The sequence below is a fragment of the Homarus americanus genome, unplaced genomic scaffold (genome assembly GCF_018991925.1).
Source record: "Homarus americanus isolate GMGI-L3 unplaced genomic scaffold, GMGI_Hamer_2.0 scaffold19318, whole genome shotgun sequence".
NCBI lineage: Eukaryota > Metazoa > Arthropoda > Malacostraca > Decapoda > Nephropidae > Homarus > Homarus americanus.
The window spans coordinates 465002-481690 of NW_024732238.1; the positions used below are offsets into that span (position 1 = coordinate 465002).

General features: G+C 40.5%; 1 protein-coding gene and 1 long non-coding RNA gene across 2 annotated transcripts in view; one reads left to right on the forward strand and one right to left on the reverse strand.

Moving 5' to 3' along the window:
* The window catches only part of LOC121868258, a 30001-nt gene extending 27157 nt beyond the window's left edge, over positions 1-2844 (forward strand). The window contains exon 3 of the long non-coding RNA XR_006089355.1: positions 2663-2844. This is a non-coding gene — a long non-coding RNA (uncharacterized LOC121868258). The remainder of the gene's footprint in view (positions 1-2662) is intronic.
* Positions 2845-3974: 1130 nt separating this feature from the next.
* Positions 3975-16664, reverse strand: LOC121868259. The gene is made up of 3 exons (XM_042368654.1): positions 16623-16664; positions 11219-11398; positions 3975-7818 (listed from the first exon to the last, which is right to left on the reverse strand). Exon 3 carries the CDS (start codon positions 7636-7638, stop codon positions 6859-6861), a length of 780 nt encoding a protein of 259 aa, XP_042224588.1. The 5' UTR covers positions 7639-7818; positions 11219-11398; positions 16623-16664; the 3' UTR covers positions 3975-6858.
* Positions 16665-16689: the final 25 nt, after the last annotated feature.

The window sequence follows — 16689 nt, forward strand, 5'->3', positions numbered from 1 at the left end:
CGCATGTTTCTTTATGTATGTAATGTATGTATGTTTGTATGTATGTATGTAATGTATGTATGTATGTATGTATGTATGTATGTATGTATGTACTTCCTTACCTGCATTCGGAATCTAACCTAACCAAAGTTACCTTAACCTAGCCTAACCTACAACTACCATAACCTAAACTACCACGTCACCTAACTTACAGATAACACAAATAAACCAAACCTGCGTCAGGGTGGTTAGGTTTAGCTTGGCTCTAGTGCTGGGCAGTGAGGCAGTATTTAAAACCACACACTCACTTGTCAACTGCTAGTCAATGTTGATGTTTTAATGCATTACTGCGCTTCAACAACTAACGTCTTTAAGGGCATCTAACTGTGTATATCCTCCACAACAGGTGACAATTTGACTCATGATATATTACACACAATAAATCCGACTTCCCGTCTTCTTTTTCACGAACAATCGAGTCCTTCAAGATTATGATGTATCTCTTTACGTTATACAATTAATGACTCAAATTTTGATTTACGAAGACATTTTACACAAGCATTAATTTCTCTTCAATAGATTATTTATTCTCGTATGGGTGTCTGTCTGTTTTCATGAGGGGGACTAAGAATACCACAGGCTGTAGGACATGCGTGGTGTTATCTGTAGGTGCCCAGAAACTAACACCACTGTTAAAAATAACCCCGGAATAAACCTTTGGATTGTAGTGGAACAGCACGCAAGTATGTTTACATGGAGGGTGACGTTACAAACCTTGAGACCCATGGAACAGGCATAAGTTTACACGGTGATAAACTTACCTTAAGACAGTGTCACTCAACCACGAGAATAGCCTCTCTCTCTCTCTCTCTCTCTCTCTCTCTCTCTCTCTCTCTCTCTCTCTCTCTCTCTCTCTCTCTCTCTCTCTGTCTCTCTCTCTCTCTCTCTCTCTCTCTCTCTCTCTCTCTCTCTCTCTTTGCCTCCTTGTCTCTCTGTGTGTCTGCCTCCTCTCTCTTCGTGTTGGTGTGGGGCTACTTGTGATGGCAAGAGGCACAAAACACCTCTAGTGCCTGAATGAGGGAAGAGCGACGCCCATCACCGCGTCTAGCTGTCGTCCGTGAATCACAGGTAATCCATTGACGCCCAAGACCTGCTGCTCCTGACAGCTGCTCACGCCACTAAATCCAGCAATCAAATTATAATAGACTCGCTTATCATGTGGCAGCTACCCACACGTCGTCAAGATCGAGACTGACGGTTAATTAGAATGAAACGAATCGACAGAAAAAAAAACATGAGCATTCGTAAATAATAACAAGCGTTGATACACACCAGCAGAAACAAGCAGAATAAAGTAACGAATGAATAAATAATGGAATGGAATGAATATATAATCAAAAGTAGGAGAAAATTCACAGAAATAAGAGTATGTGAAAATCCTCATAAACAAGGCCAGAGGGCCAGGCGTGAACGACAGGCAAACACACATTATTACCTTCCCAGCTGACAGGCTTCACTAAGAAAAGATATAACCCTCACTAAAATTGCTAGTGTGAAGGCGGCGTCACACTAAAGCTTTTCCGTCAACTTTCCCAGTTCACATTGTTTTTGTTTTTCCACGATTTGTAATTTTTTTAACCCGTCTCTTGTATACTTCGGACAGGCGTGTCCACACAGGACTAATTTATTAAAAATATGATATTAAATACTTTTAAAATTAAATTTACGTATTTATTGTGATTCGATATTTATTTTATATAAATACCCTCGTTGGCAATTATAGATCTTGACTTGACCACAAAAATTGGCGCAATTCACTGAGAGCGTTGCCCGTCCTGAGTCCTAAGAAATATTTCCCAGCGAGGAACTGAAGGGGATTTAGTGCAGGTATTTTGGCTGTGTTGGCACCGGGTGATTGTGAGACGTGTGCCACCATCTCTCCTCTCACACACTCACACCGGGGAGATGACTCATTCATACACTCACACGAGGGAGATGATATATATCATATATTCACATACTCACACCTGGGAAATGACTCCTTCACTCACTTTGGAGAGAGATATTGACGAGTGACTCTTTCTCTTCTTGTTTTGCCTTTAAATATTCCCTCCTCTACTAACTTGAATAATAAATATTTGTTTGTTTGTTTGTTTGTTTTTTACTCAATTACTCTTTTTCACTCCACGAATAATGTACAGTGTTGTTATTTTCTGTTACTCCCCTGACGGCTTCAGCGAAGGCGAATATAGACTAATCTCATTTTGTCTGTCTGTAAGGGTTTGTGTGTTTCGGCCATGTTGTTGTTTTTAATATTATTATTATTATCTTTATTCCCGGTTTTTCTCTTTACTATCTAATTTTCTTGTTTTCTTTCTCTTGTCCACTTTATTTCTTTTGCCATTCGTCATTTATCTACTATTATGCAATGTCTTCGTAATTATTCTCCTAATGCATCTTCTTCTTTGTTATGTTACTGTTCATTATTTTATAATTATTTCACTTGCTTCATAATTATCCTTCTTTTTCTACTCCTTTCGTCCTTCCTTCGTTTCTTCTTTTTCTCCGTTTTCTTCATCTCCTCTTCCTTTTTTATCTTCAATTATTTACTTTACTCTTTCTTCTTGTTTGTTATCTTCGTCTCCCTCATTATCATAACACTGTGCCTCTCTCCCTCTCCCAGGCAGGACTTGCGGTAATGATAAGTCAACATTGTGTCACTCTCCAGTCAGCTAAGGAGGCAAAACCCACTCGTATTCCGGGCTGGACATGACGGGTGTTGAATGGTCCAAGCATACCATAACGAATGCTGATTGGTGTTGAACTACCCATGACCTACATTGATTGGTGTAGAGCCTTTCGTCGTAACGTGGTAAGTAATTGCATATTGTGGTAAAAGTATATTACTAAAAACACACACACACACACACACACACACACACACACACACACACACACACACACACACACACACACACCACCACCCTAACAAATATACACACAGAAATCCGATCCAGAAAATAATATTACAACACGCAACAGACCGTGAAGGATAATTCTCTCGTTTACTGCATGTGTGAGTCTGGTAGTTTATGGGGTTGGTTTTGTACATCTCTCTCTCTCTCTCTCTCTCTCTCTCTCTCTCTCTCTCTCTCTCTCTCTCTCTCTCTCTCAATGGCAAAATGATGTCATGTTTTTCTCCTGTTTCTATTCCTTAAAACTTACAATATTTTTCTCTTTTGATTCACTCATATTTTTTTTCGTTATCGTCCTTTATTTTTTCCTCTTTTGATTTACTCGTATTTTTGTGTTATTCCCCTTTTTCTTCCATTGCTTGTTTTTCTACCCATGTTGAGGCACAGGATAGGAAAAAAAAGTAACAGCTGTTCAGTAATGTTGGCCGTGACGGTAGAGTGAATGTGTGTGCCAGACGTCTGATGATCTGATGGGCCACACAGGGGAAGATTATCGTGTGATGTGTTTATATTAACCTAACCTAACAACCTAACCTAACCTAACCCAACAATCTAACCTAACCCAACTCAATCTAACCTCACTTATAATCGACTATAACACACACACACACACACACACACACACACACACACACACACACACACACACACGTTCAATAATATTTTCACATTTTTCATCTCTGTGCTTTGGTCTTTTTTTTTTTAGAGGAAGTCAAAGATACGTTAAAAAAATACACGAATATTTTTTTCTAGTTTTTGGGTTTGTTCTTTTATACAATGTTATTTTTTTGAGGATGAATTTTGATGTTGAAGTTTGGATTTTCTTTATTAATGGAATAAAAGTTGTATTGTATTTTGAGGTTATTATTGTTATTGTTGTTGTTATTTTTTGAGATACCTTATATGTATTATTATTATTATTATTATTATTATTATTATTATTATTATTATTATTATTATTATTATTATTATCCCTTTACAATTTACACACACACGAGGCGGCATAAATAAAACACAAACTGAAATATTGTTGTATTTTTTGTATTACATATTGAACAGCGATACAGTTGTAGGCTTATGGTGTGTTGCCAGGGGGGGCGGGTTATGATCATACAATACACCAGTTGTATTTTGGGGGCTGTGAGGAGACGCGGGGGATGACTTAATAATGGGGGGTTAGGTTAATAAAGATGGGAGCAAGGGGGAAGGTGATGATGGAGAGAGAGAGGGGAAGATAGATGGGTGTAAGTAAATAGATAGATAAATAGAGTGATGGGTAGATTGAGATAGAAATAAGATAGATAGATATGTAGAAAATAAAGAGAGAGAGATGGGGAGAGATTAAACCATAAAACTAAAACAATATCAAACACAAATTCCAGATAATTCAAATAAAGATAAAAATGACCCCAAGTTAGGTCATCAAAGGTCACTACATAGAGAACGACCAATGGCCTCCCGGGGTCACAAAGGTCAAAGCATTGTGTTAGGTGACTTTGGCTTCTTGGGGATATACATTATATATAAATCTGAGGTCATATATGGGCTTCAGAAGGTCACATTTAGCAAAATATTTATACACATGATATCGTTTGGGTTATATAAGGTGTCCCGGAAAAATGTATACACACAAACTGTCTTGTTCTTTATGTAGTTTGTATACATTTTTCTGAGACGCCTTGAGTATTATAATTTCAAGACAGTTTTATTATCTACGTACATGTAAGTATTATTATTATTATTCTATGGTAAAACTGATATTAAAAAAACGACATATATTTTTAGAGGGAGAGGAATATATAAGACAATGAGAATCTGGGAGAAAGACGAGAGTTATCACAACACTGAGTCCTGGTGCGTTCGTGTACCTCCAACACATGAATCCGTTCTTGAATCCGTATTACATCCTGTGAAGTCTTGTGGGGCGTCTAGTGGTGTTTTGAGGAGATGAACCCGACAGCTTGACTTAGTAAATATTATGTAAGAGTAGAAGATTTTATTAGATTTTGATAACCTTACCTGCTTGTATATATATAGACAAGCAAGATGGCGGAGGGCAGTTAATTAGTCTGTCTGTCTGTCTATCTGTCTGGCTGGTCTCTGTCTGTCTGTCTGTGTATGGGAGAAGCACAGAACTCACCCTACAGGTCCTCAACGTAAGATCTCACTTAATTATATATAACAAAAATGGCTTAAACAAAAAAAGTAAACCAATCCAGATGAACATTAATTGGCACAGTAATTTATCCATCAGTCTTATAAGCTATAGGTTAATTTCTTACAGGATATTTTGATTAATTATCTAAAACATTAAACTAATACTTGGTGGTAAATGGTCACTTTAACTCCGCCATATTAGTTTCTCAGGATTTATGGTGGTGGGATCTTGACCGAGCTGGTGTTTTAATATGTGGAATGTGTGTGAGTTAGGTTGGGTTAGGTTATGTTGGGTTAGGTTGGGTTAGGTTAGCTTACTTTTGGTTTGGTTGGATTGGGTTGAGTTACGTTTACTTGGGTTAAGTTTGGTTGGTTAGGTTTGGCTACTTTGGGTTGGGATTGGTTAGGCTAGGTTAGGTTACCTTTGGTTAGGAGAGATAGAATGCGGTTGGTTCACGTGATTTGTTTTATAAAATCGTTTTAACTTCAGCTCTTGCTAACCTCCCCCCCCCCACAACTATAAAAAAAATGTATATTACAAACAAAAACACCAATATAATTTCCTTCCACAAATTATCCAGTAAATAATGTGTCGAAGCTAAAGTGAACATTTATCCTTTTATTTGACCAGTTATCATCTATACTATCCAATCTCATGTTTACTGTTTGCACTTTATATATATGTATGTATGTATATAAGGTATGTTTGTTATGTCTGTATGTATGTATGTATGTATGTATGTATGTATAAAGCTGAGAGAGTGGATAAAAGTTACTTGAGTCTGGATAATGTATACAGTAAGTAAATCACACTGAGTAGAGCTGTTATAAAATATATAATGTATGTATGTATAGTATATGAAACACCGATACTGTGAGTTATATGATGGACAGATCTTATAGTCAGGTCACCCCGAGCATCTCAATCCGGATTTTGAAAAGTTCGTAAGGTAGATTTTTTCTCCTCTCGTAAATAGACACATTAGAGGGTGTATGTCTATAGAGTTGATGGCTCTTGTGCTGGGGGTATTGTAAGTTACGATACCAACCACATGACGTACGAGACTTGACGCTGTGTTGGAAGGAATACTTTAGTTACCCCGGTAATTTATCAAAGTTTTCTGTCATTACTCAAGGTGACTGACGGTGTTGTTGGTTGTTTATCACCACCACCGCCGCCCACCACACCTCACCCTACCCCACCCACGTTCTCCCTCCTATAATGGATCCTGTGGTGTGGTGCGGTGTGGCGTGTTGGTCGTGGCATTTAACTATAATTCAGAGGTCCCAGGTTCGACTCCACACTGGGCAAGAAGTCATCGATTGTTAACAGGTTTGAGATACAGTCGTAAAAATGACATGTGAAGTCAGGCGTCAGTGATTGATCAGTGTTTACACATGAATCGGCGTCCCTGACCATGGTGGAGCTGGTCGGCAGGTGACTCGGGAAGGCAGTAAGGCCAAATAATTAGTACAAATATTCCTGCTGTACAAAAGACTCCATCTGTGGGTCGTACTGCGTCGTCCACCATAAGTTCCTCCTCCTCCTCCTCCTCCATGGTGACCTTCAGGTTGTCGTCCACGGTCAAGGTATTTACGGTGTGATGACCTCAGGTTACGCAGCTGAACCCAGGGAGATCTAACTTGACTCCGGGTGATCAGGCTGTACCCCAGGGTGACCTGTCTCGACCCTGGGTGACCTAGCTTCATTGTGGATGACCGGTCTTGACCCTGAGTGAGCGAAGTGTTACTGTGTGATCATGATGGTGTCAACAGGGCGCTGCGACTCACCACCTGACGGCCGCTCTCTGCCCTCCATCTCATTCTCGTCCAGGCGAAGCTTCAAGTCCCTCACTCCACAACTCATGTTCAACACTCTGGCGGCCGTGTCACTAGTGAGGGACACCTTGTTAACTGCGTCAGTAGTGAGGGACGCCTTGTTTACTGCGTCAGTAGTGAGGGACGCCTTGTTTACTGTGTCACTAGAGAGGGACGCCTTCTCCGTTGTGTCTGTGTTGGCGTTAGTCGTCTGTGAGGCATTACTGCCAACGTCGGCACTTGGATTTACCTGGTCATGTTTTTTAGTGCGGCGCATGTTGTCCGCCTTAGCAGCGGGAGGCGTCTTGTGGTCTGCGTCTCTGGCAGGGAGAGACTTGTCCTTCGTGTTCGTCACGCTGAGGACGCTCGCATCCTTGATGAGGGAGTCCACGAGCTCGGGGTTTTGAGCTGCGAGTTTCTCCACCTCCTCGTCCACCTCCTCGACAGACTCTTGCTGGGTGGCGGTGGTCACGGCCCTCAGACGCGCCGAGATGCGGGACAGGACGGCGTTGGAGGTGGCCATGTTGACCGTCCTCAGGAGGTGGTTCTCAGCATGGCGACTGTGAAGCTCTTGGAAGCGAACTACATGAGCCATCGCTGTGGGCGTAGCCAGGGAGTGACTCCTCTTCTCCCGGGGCGCCAGATGGTCCCCGAAGCGCGTCGGTGAGGAACTGACGAGCGACAAACTCTTCTCAAAGAAGCTGTACATCTTCTCCGCCTTCGGGGAGACGCTGGAGGGTGAGCGAGAACCATCTTCGTGCTCGAGGCCGAGTTTTTTGAGGCAGCTGTCAGTGCAGGTCCCACATGACTCACACTTACCACCTAGCGCCTCGAACCCCGCCTGAGGGTCCCGGATCTCTGGCCGCTCCACGATCAACCTCGCGTGTTCCTGTGGAAGGATTAAGACCTGTTAACAGTACATGTGGGAGTCTCTGTCTCTCTCAACATCTCTCTCCATTGTGTCTCTACGGAGAGTTAATATCTCTAGGCGTCAACAGACTACAAAGATAAAATATACATGTTTGTTGAGACACACACACACACACACACACACACACACCATCTTGCCCCCATCATGACGTTACCATGGCAACTTCAACATCCCCTGTTACCATGGCAACCAAGTTTACCTGTTTTAATAAACTGCTTCGCCCCAGGTGACTTAATATTGTTTATGTCCTTGTTAGATAATGGGAGTAGTTGTGTCTGAGCGAGAAAGGGAATGATGATTGTAATAATTTTTGCTGTTATTATTATTATTATTATTATTATTATTATTATTATTATTATTATTATTATTATTATTTTTGTTGTAGTTTTTGGTGGTTACAGGTAAACACACACACACACACACACACACACACACACACACACACACACACACACTATAGACATTCATAAACGTATAAGGTCAGATGTTACTCCTACTCAAGCAGATTAAAGAATGTGGGAAAAACACCTCTCTGTACCTGGTGACATAAGGGTTATATTAGTGTGAAATAATATACCTCATAACACAAAAATATAATATAGGAAAATGAACCATACAGTTAATGATGTTAGAGGCTAGTTTACCATATGAAGGTCGTCCCTAGATAGAAGTATGCAAAATAAGCTAATTTCACCTTTATTCGTTAATTTAATAGGGGTTATATTTCCTTATGATGTTTCATAATTATAATGCATAAAAGACAAGGAATTTTCGTTCCTTTGGTGTAGGTTAGTAAGGGTGATATTACTTCAGGCTATTACAGGGACTTTTTATTTCAAGGTTAATGTGGATAGTCTAATTATACCTGTCGAGTCACAGGTAAGTTACTAGATAGATAGATAGATAGATAGCTTGATAGATAGAAAGCGAAAGGAAGAAATAAATTGATAAGTATATAGAGAGAGAGAGCCAAGGTTATACACATAAGGTGTCATATTTTGTCAGTTATACTTTCTTTAATACAGTTCTGTGCGGTATTTTTCCTTCAGTATTTAATAGAGGAAGGTCAAAGGTTAAGTATGACGTGTTGTGTTGACCTTCACCACCACTCCACCAGACGTACATACATACATACATACTTATTTACTTACATCCATACATACATACAATACACATGTACACATGCATGCATACTTGTTGCCCATTCATGCAATACCACCACCATACTTATTTACTTACAGCTATACATACGACTACTAACTACGCCTTGTTGCCCATTCATACATACATACATACATACCTTACATACTTACATACATACATACATACATACATACATACAATACATACATACATATATACACACATACATACATATTTACTTACATACATACTTATTTACTTACATACATACTTATTTACTTACATACATACATACATACTTATTTACATACATACATACATACATACATACATACATACATACATACATACATACACACACATATACACACACACATAAATACATACATACATACATACATACATACATACATACACATACACATACACACATAGAATATCCCCAATTAAATTATAAATATAAACGAATTTTTCGTTAACGCAGTATTAATATATCTGTAAGCCATAAATAGCGTTAATTAACTCTACCTAACATAGTCTATTGAACTCAGGTAAGAACAATACGCGTCGGGTCTTCAAGTGGCGATGTAAGCTTTGTAATGATTGGTCTAGTATTTCCCTCTTGCTCTTGTGTTAGCCAAGCAGCGTTGGATGACTTGTTAGAGAGGTGTTGATTGGTTGATATTATTATAAGATTTGGTTGATGGCTGAAAAAGGTTGATGGAGAGAGAGAGTTTGGGTGCTACCGTTATTGTAAGTTAATTGCCTTAATTAAGTTAATTAAATTAATTAAAGGGCTGTTTGCGACGTCGATCAAATATATATATATATATATATATATATATATATATATATATATATATATATATATATATATATATATATATATATATATATATATAAATCATTGTCTCGCTCTTTATAGTATTATGTAGTTGCACATATAACAAAGAGACAAGGTCCGTCGCCTCGCCACCTTGACTAACGCTGAGGTCATCAACACGTCACAACATGGTGGATGTGTTTACAGCTTCACCTTATGACGGACGTAAACAAGTTGTGGCGTCTGTGAATCCGGATTCTTAGAGCTTTGTAGTTGACTGTATATTTTCCACCAATTTAGCGCTATAAGAACGTATCCGAGTGACTTACTCAAGCAGCAAAAGAAAGATAGATTATGGTGAATTATTTAACTAGCTAGAGACGTGAAAGCGTATCTAACTACCTTATTTGAGCTTCGATCCTTGAATGGTGAGAGGAATGCATCACAACCGCTCAAATTAAGGTACGGTTAGATTACGTTAGGTTGGTTTATAGGTAATGATATCTTAAAGGTTTAAAATGGGACCTGTCATAAGAATATTGATCGGCTCTCGTCAAGAATAATGAGTGACGTCACGTGGAGCCCCTGGAGGGTGTGAAAAGTGATCACCTTCCGCCACACTGATCACGACCTAGGGTCTCTCTCTCTCTCTCTCTCTCTCTCTCTCTCTCTCTCTCTCTCTCTCTCTCTCTCTCTCTCTCTCAGGGATATTGGAAGGCAATACTAAAGGAAGGAAGACAACATTTCTATCTATTTCTTTCTCTTCTTTATTCTCTATTCCTCTTTCTCTCTCTTTCTTTATGTTCCCTTTCTCTCTATATCTTTTTTCTCAGACACACGTACACCAGTAAGGGAAGGGGAGGGAGGGGAAGGGGAGGAAGGGGAAGGGGAGGGTAGACTGGGTGTCACTGAATATTGACAGGCGATAACGAAGGCAGGGGGAACGAGTCTCTGTCTCTTTCTTTGACTGTGCTTGTCTGTTGTCTCTCTCTCTCTCTCTCTCTCTCTCTCTCTCTCTTTATCATCTCACTAAATCACTTGGGAATACACTGAGCCCGTCATGTATGTATGTATGTAGACACACCATGGCGACACAACTCCCTAGTGACTTGCGTAACAACACCTTCCTCTAGCGGGTCAAGGCTGAGAGAGAGAGAGCCAGGTGTGTTCTATGCCCTCCACTACACTTACTACTCCCTCCTGTTATTTTTTTTATTCTACACACCCTTCGTTCTCCTCTCTCTTCCCCCACTGTCTCTCTCATTCTCTCTCTCACACACACACACACACACACACACACACACACACACACACACACACACACACACACACACACACACACACACACACACACACACACACACACACACACACACACACACACTCATACACCTTTTCCCTCTCGTGTATCAGCGGTAGTGACTGTGTGACAGCATCTCGGTCAACTATCCCGAAGGTGGTGGCCAGAAGGTTTCCTGCTGAAGGTTTACGGTCACTGAGTAGGATGTGGCTGTAAGGGGGCCGCTTCCTTCGAGGGCTTGGTGAAGAGGCTGTCGAGGATCCTTGGTCTTCCTGTAGGAGGAGAAGAAGAAGGTGTTAGTATAGGATCTTGTTGAAGAAGTTAGGAGGAGGGAGGTGTGTGTGTGTGTGTGTGTGTGTGTCCTCCTCGAGTGTAGTGTTGTTTGTTTTCATCAGGACAACACCTAACCTCAGTTGTTTATTTATTTACTCTTGGTGAAGGTCAGGATCGATCCGGATTCTCTGCATGTGCCTGTACGAACGCTACTGACTTACTCGCTAATATAAACAACATAAAGAAGGTTCCCCATTCTTATATCACAAACAAATATTTTCCCAGGCTCTTCGATTTATTATTACTCTTAAATAAACTTATAAGCCACATATACAACTTAATTTACAGAAAGCTTCCAAAGATAATCTCCTTTATTATATCTTAAGTTACTTTCGTTATCGTAAAATTACTGACGTTTGACTTAGTATTTAAAAATTAACTTGAGAAAAACTCTTACCATTTTTTAAGAGAAGGAATTTTACTTTAGGAAATATAAGACAACACCGTGCTAATATTACACAACAGTCAGTCACCTAACAACTCGTCCTGCCCTTTAACACCACAACTACCATACATTATACATTTTTTATAATATTGTATAAACATAAAGCAAAGTTTAATTACAGTTTATACATCAATTTATAGTTCATGGCTATTAGCTGGAGTTTGGCCGTTGATGTTTGACTAAATGTTATACAGTGTTTGATGCGATAATTTTTACTGTTATCTCTGAAATCTTTGATCGATAGATAGATAGATAAATAGATAGACCGAGAGATAGGTAGAGAGAGAGAGTATTAGAATCATTGGTAGTGGGAGTCAGTGAAATGCGATGTTATGACCGTAGACTTTATCTCACACTAATAATAATAACAGCTTGTGGAGATAATCTGGAAAATTTACGGTATATAATTTATGTGAACGTAAATTTAATGTCTTGTGGTTAATATTTTCGTCGCTTTACCTGGAGGTTGTTAGTTTGTATTTGTTTTAAATTTATCGTTTCGTTAATATCCATGACTTATACTCAATTACACTACTTTTATTTAATTTAACTGTTGTTGTTTGTGTTTGTGTAGAAGTAAATATAATTTGTTTTTAATAAACTTTAAAGAAATATGACAAAGGTGTAATCTATTCTAGGTCGTGACGTCACCAACTCCGTCTTGGTAAGTATCCTGAATTATTTTTCCTTTTACGTAAATTTACAGACAATTTTTATTTTATTTTATTGCATTGTTCTGCATTGTGTATTGTACTGTACTTTATTGTATTGTATTGGTGGTTTAAGTTAAATAAGTGTCTTTAAGTAAGGTAAGTCGAGATTTTTTTTGTAAGTGTAGTCAAGGTTAGGACTGATATTATTATTATTAGTAGTAGTAGTAGTATTGCTGTTGTTATTGTTATTATTAATATTATTCTGGGTTCACTGCACATAAAAGGTTTCTAATAAAATATGAAAATAACTCAACTTTTTATTAATTACTGAAACATTTCGGATATCAGCAACTTACTCGGCAACATAATAAATAATTCATTAGTAATTTTTTCTCATCCGGTTAAAAATGTGTTAATGGGAGTTTTATTATTTGGTCTATATTAATTGGAGTTTTACGAAGCTAAGTTATTTTATTAATAACTTTTACGGCTGTTGTTGTGAGCTGTTATGTACTGCGGTATGTAACAGCTAGTTTAGTTAACGTAATGAAAAGCCTTTCGGTGAAATTATAGAAATATATAAACAAATAATATCGTCTTCTGGTTAGGGAAAATAAACATATTCTTGGTGCCGCTGTTGTAGATAAGATTTTTGAAGGACAACATTCCTCCAAGACATCTAACCTAATGTACCTTTAAGATGTCTCCCGTAATATGCTGCGGAATAACACAAAATTACATTACCGGTAAACAAATTGTAAGCTGTCTGGCGGTAACTCGGTTGGGGGAACAACATGGCATACAATTTTCTGTCTTATTTCTCGATAACGTAAGACTTTATTATAACTAAGATGGTGTTGTAAAAAAATCAATTGGTTGTGAAGGTTACGCCAGACGAACGCTTCGCCTGTCTTATACTAATGTTATAGTGGGAGTTTGAGCGTTAATGTTTATTGGTTCTTGGTGTATCTGGCAACTTAACGTGGTGCTTGGGGAGGCAATATTGAGTCTTATGGCGGGACGACTTAAAGGGCGGAACTGGACGCCTTCGTTGTTCATGTATGCTATTCTCTTTGCCCTTATACAGTTCTGCTTCTACACGTTTAGCGGTGTATTTCTCTCTCTCTCTCTCTCTCTCTATCTCTCTCTCTTTCAATTGCTTTCTCTTTCTATTTCCGTTTCGCATTTCTTTGTTCTCTATCCTCCGTGATTTAGTAAGCTTATTTCTTTCCCCCTTTTCACTCTATGTATCTTCCCTCCCTCTTTCCCTCTCTCACTCCCCTCCCTCTTTCCCTCTCTCACTCCCCTCCCTCTTTCCCTCTCTCACTCCCCTCACCTCAATACCTCCACCCTCTCGCCAAATTTCCCTCCATCTCTACAATTTCCCCTCACTCACTCACCCAAGCTCTCGTTCTCTCCTCTTGTCCGTGAGTGTGTGTGTATATACCTGTATCTTCATGTACGGGAGGTGTATAAACAGACAGACAGACAGACACGGTAGTAACTGCACTGACTTGAAGAAACAGAGTAGTTCCAGAAACACACACACACACACACACACACCTTCACCTCTCCCGTGTTAATATTTACTAAAGCAAAATATACACACCACCTCACCAGCTCCACACCTGTCCTTGGGGAGGTGTGGAGGGGACAGGTAATAATAATGAACCGATGAAAGAGTATTATTAGTATAGATTCTCAAAGATACATAAGTCTTTATTTTTCTCTCTCATAATAAGACTTATGAGGTTAGTTCTGATAGTCTCTGGGCAGTTTGGGTCATTTGCATTTTGTGTTGGAATTTAAATGAAGAAAACAAATATGGCTTCGCGTCTCTAATTAAAGGGATAAAAATAAACATAGGAGCCTTTGAGAATCCATCATATTTCGTGACTCAGGTGAAGCGGTTAATTACGCTCTGACATCCCCAGGTAAGGTAAAAAAAATGGCTTACGATTCTTTTGTGGAAGTGTCTTGGTATTGCGGGATAGGTTAGGGAATTGGATACTGTAACTTGAACTTAGGAGCCTTTGAGAATCCAGCTTTTGAATCGTAGCTTAAGAGTTTTGCTCTCTCTCTCTCTCTCTCTCTCTTCTTTTTTTTTTTCTCTCTCTCTCTCTCAATTGCAAACCTTTGGGAATCCATCTTTTATCGCAACTTTTTACTCCAATTGGCACGGAAGTGTACCTTAGGACCGGGTGAGAATGGCATCAAGGTGGAGACGGGATGCTCTATTTTCATCAGGACCAACACTATTCACGCTGATTATTATTACAGGTATTTTTAACTTTCCCCTCCTGCACGACATTCTGAGGCGGGGTGGAGAGTTGGGGGAGGGATGGAGGAGGGAGGAGGATGGTGTGTGGAGGGAGGGAGGGATGTGGGGAGGGAGGGATGGAGTGGAGGGAGGGAGGGATGGGGAGGGAGGGATGGAGTGGAGGGAGGGAGGGATGGTGTGGAGGGAGGGATGGTGTGGAGAGGGAGGATGTGGTGTGAGGGAGGAGGGATGGATGGAGGAGAGGATGGTGTGGAGGGAGATGGAGTGGAGGGAGGGTTGTGGTGTGGAGGGAGGGATGGAGTGGAGGGGGAGGGAGGGATGGTGTGGGAGGAGGGAGGATGGAATGGAGGGAGGGAGGGATGGTGGAGGGAGGGAGGGGATGGGTGTGGAGGAGGGAGGGATGGAGTGGAGGGAGGGAGGGATGTGGTGTGGAGGAGGAATGGAGTGGAGGGAGGAGGGATGGTGTGGGAGGAGGGAGGAATGGTGTGGAGGGAGGGAGGGAAGAGGGGTTGAAGGGAGGGAGGGAGGAATGAGGGAGGGAGGGAGGGAAGAGGAAGGGAGGTTGGAAGAGCCTGTCTGAACTACAAGAAGATCATATTATGGGACTCAGGTACACAGTCACCCATTACTCTGAATGTAGGAGGCGAACTATCTATCTATCTATCTATCTATCTATCTGAGAACAAAATACTTGGATTAGGAAACGAAAGGAGGATATAGAAGGACAAAGAAGAGAAGGGGAGAGAGAACACACACACACACACACACACACACACACACACACACACGGGGTATAGGAGGGAGGAGAAAGAGAGAGAGCACTTAAGGGCTTGTCTAAGAGAGAGAGAGAGAGAGAGAGAGAGAGAGAATGCTAGAGAGAGTAGAGACAAGATAGCAACAGACAGAAGCACCTCATCCACGCCATCCCTCATCCACGTCACCATCCCTCATCCACGTCACCCCGTCATCCACACTCCCACAAACAACGGAGATATTTGATACTCTCATTCAGGACGAGGTAATCCTCCAGGGTTAGGTTATGTCGCACTCTATAATCCGGCCTCAGTGAAGGTGGACCTCCAGCAGACATCTTTGTTCACGGGTTAGGGATTGAGGTCTGTACTGTGAATACCTTACCTGTTGTTGTGAGGCAGACAGACAGACAGACAGACAGACACACACTCTCAACCCTTCCTTGAACCCCATGTGATAACTTCAGAAACACAATTTACATGAGAATCAGACTTTTTTGTTTTTAGGGGGGTAGAATATTTGAGTTATCCCTCTAAAGGTTGTATGATTTTGGGGGAATATTTGAGTTAGCCCTGTAAAGATTTTATCATTTTCTCTTATAACCCTCCGAAGGTCGTTTCTTTCCTCTCATATCATGGTGGATTTAACCAAATTAATCCTTTTAGCACTGCCAGTCTTGTCTTTTCTCCTCTGACCTTTTGACCTTTTGCCTCTGTAACTCCTGTGTGTGTGTGTGTGTGTGTGTGTGTGTGTGTGTGTGTGTGTGTGTGTGTGTGCTGCTGCTCTGTTGAACATATATGACGACGCCTCACCTCTGTACCGTCTGGTGTTGATGTTATTATGAGTGAGTTCCTCCTATTTGCTTGCCTTGTTCTCTCTTTCACTCACTACTCACTCACCATTTCACTTCACTCATCACCATCTGTCTATTTTGCCTCTCCATTTGTGGCTATAATACATAACCCAACCACCAACTTACCCCACCAACCCCACCCCACCAACCCCCCACTCCTACCATGCCGTGTACTGACCTGCTTAGTGTGTCGGGCAGTGACAGGACAGTGGGTCCTCGGGGCTCAGGAGATGTACTCTTGAGGC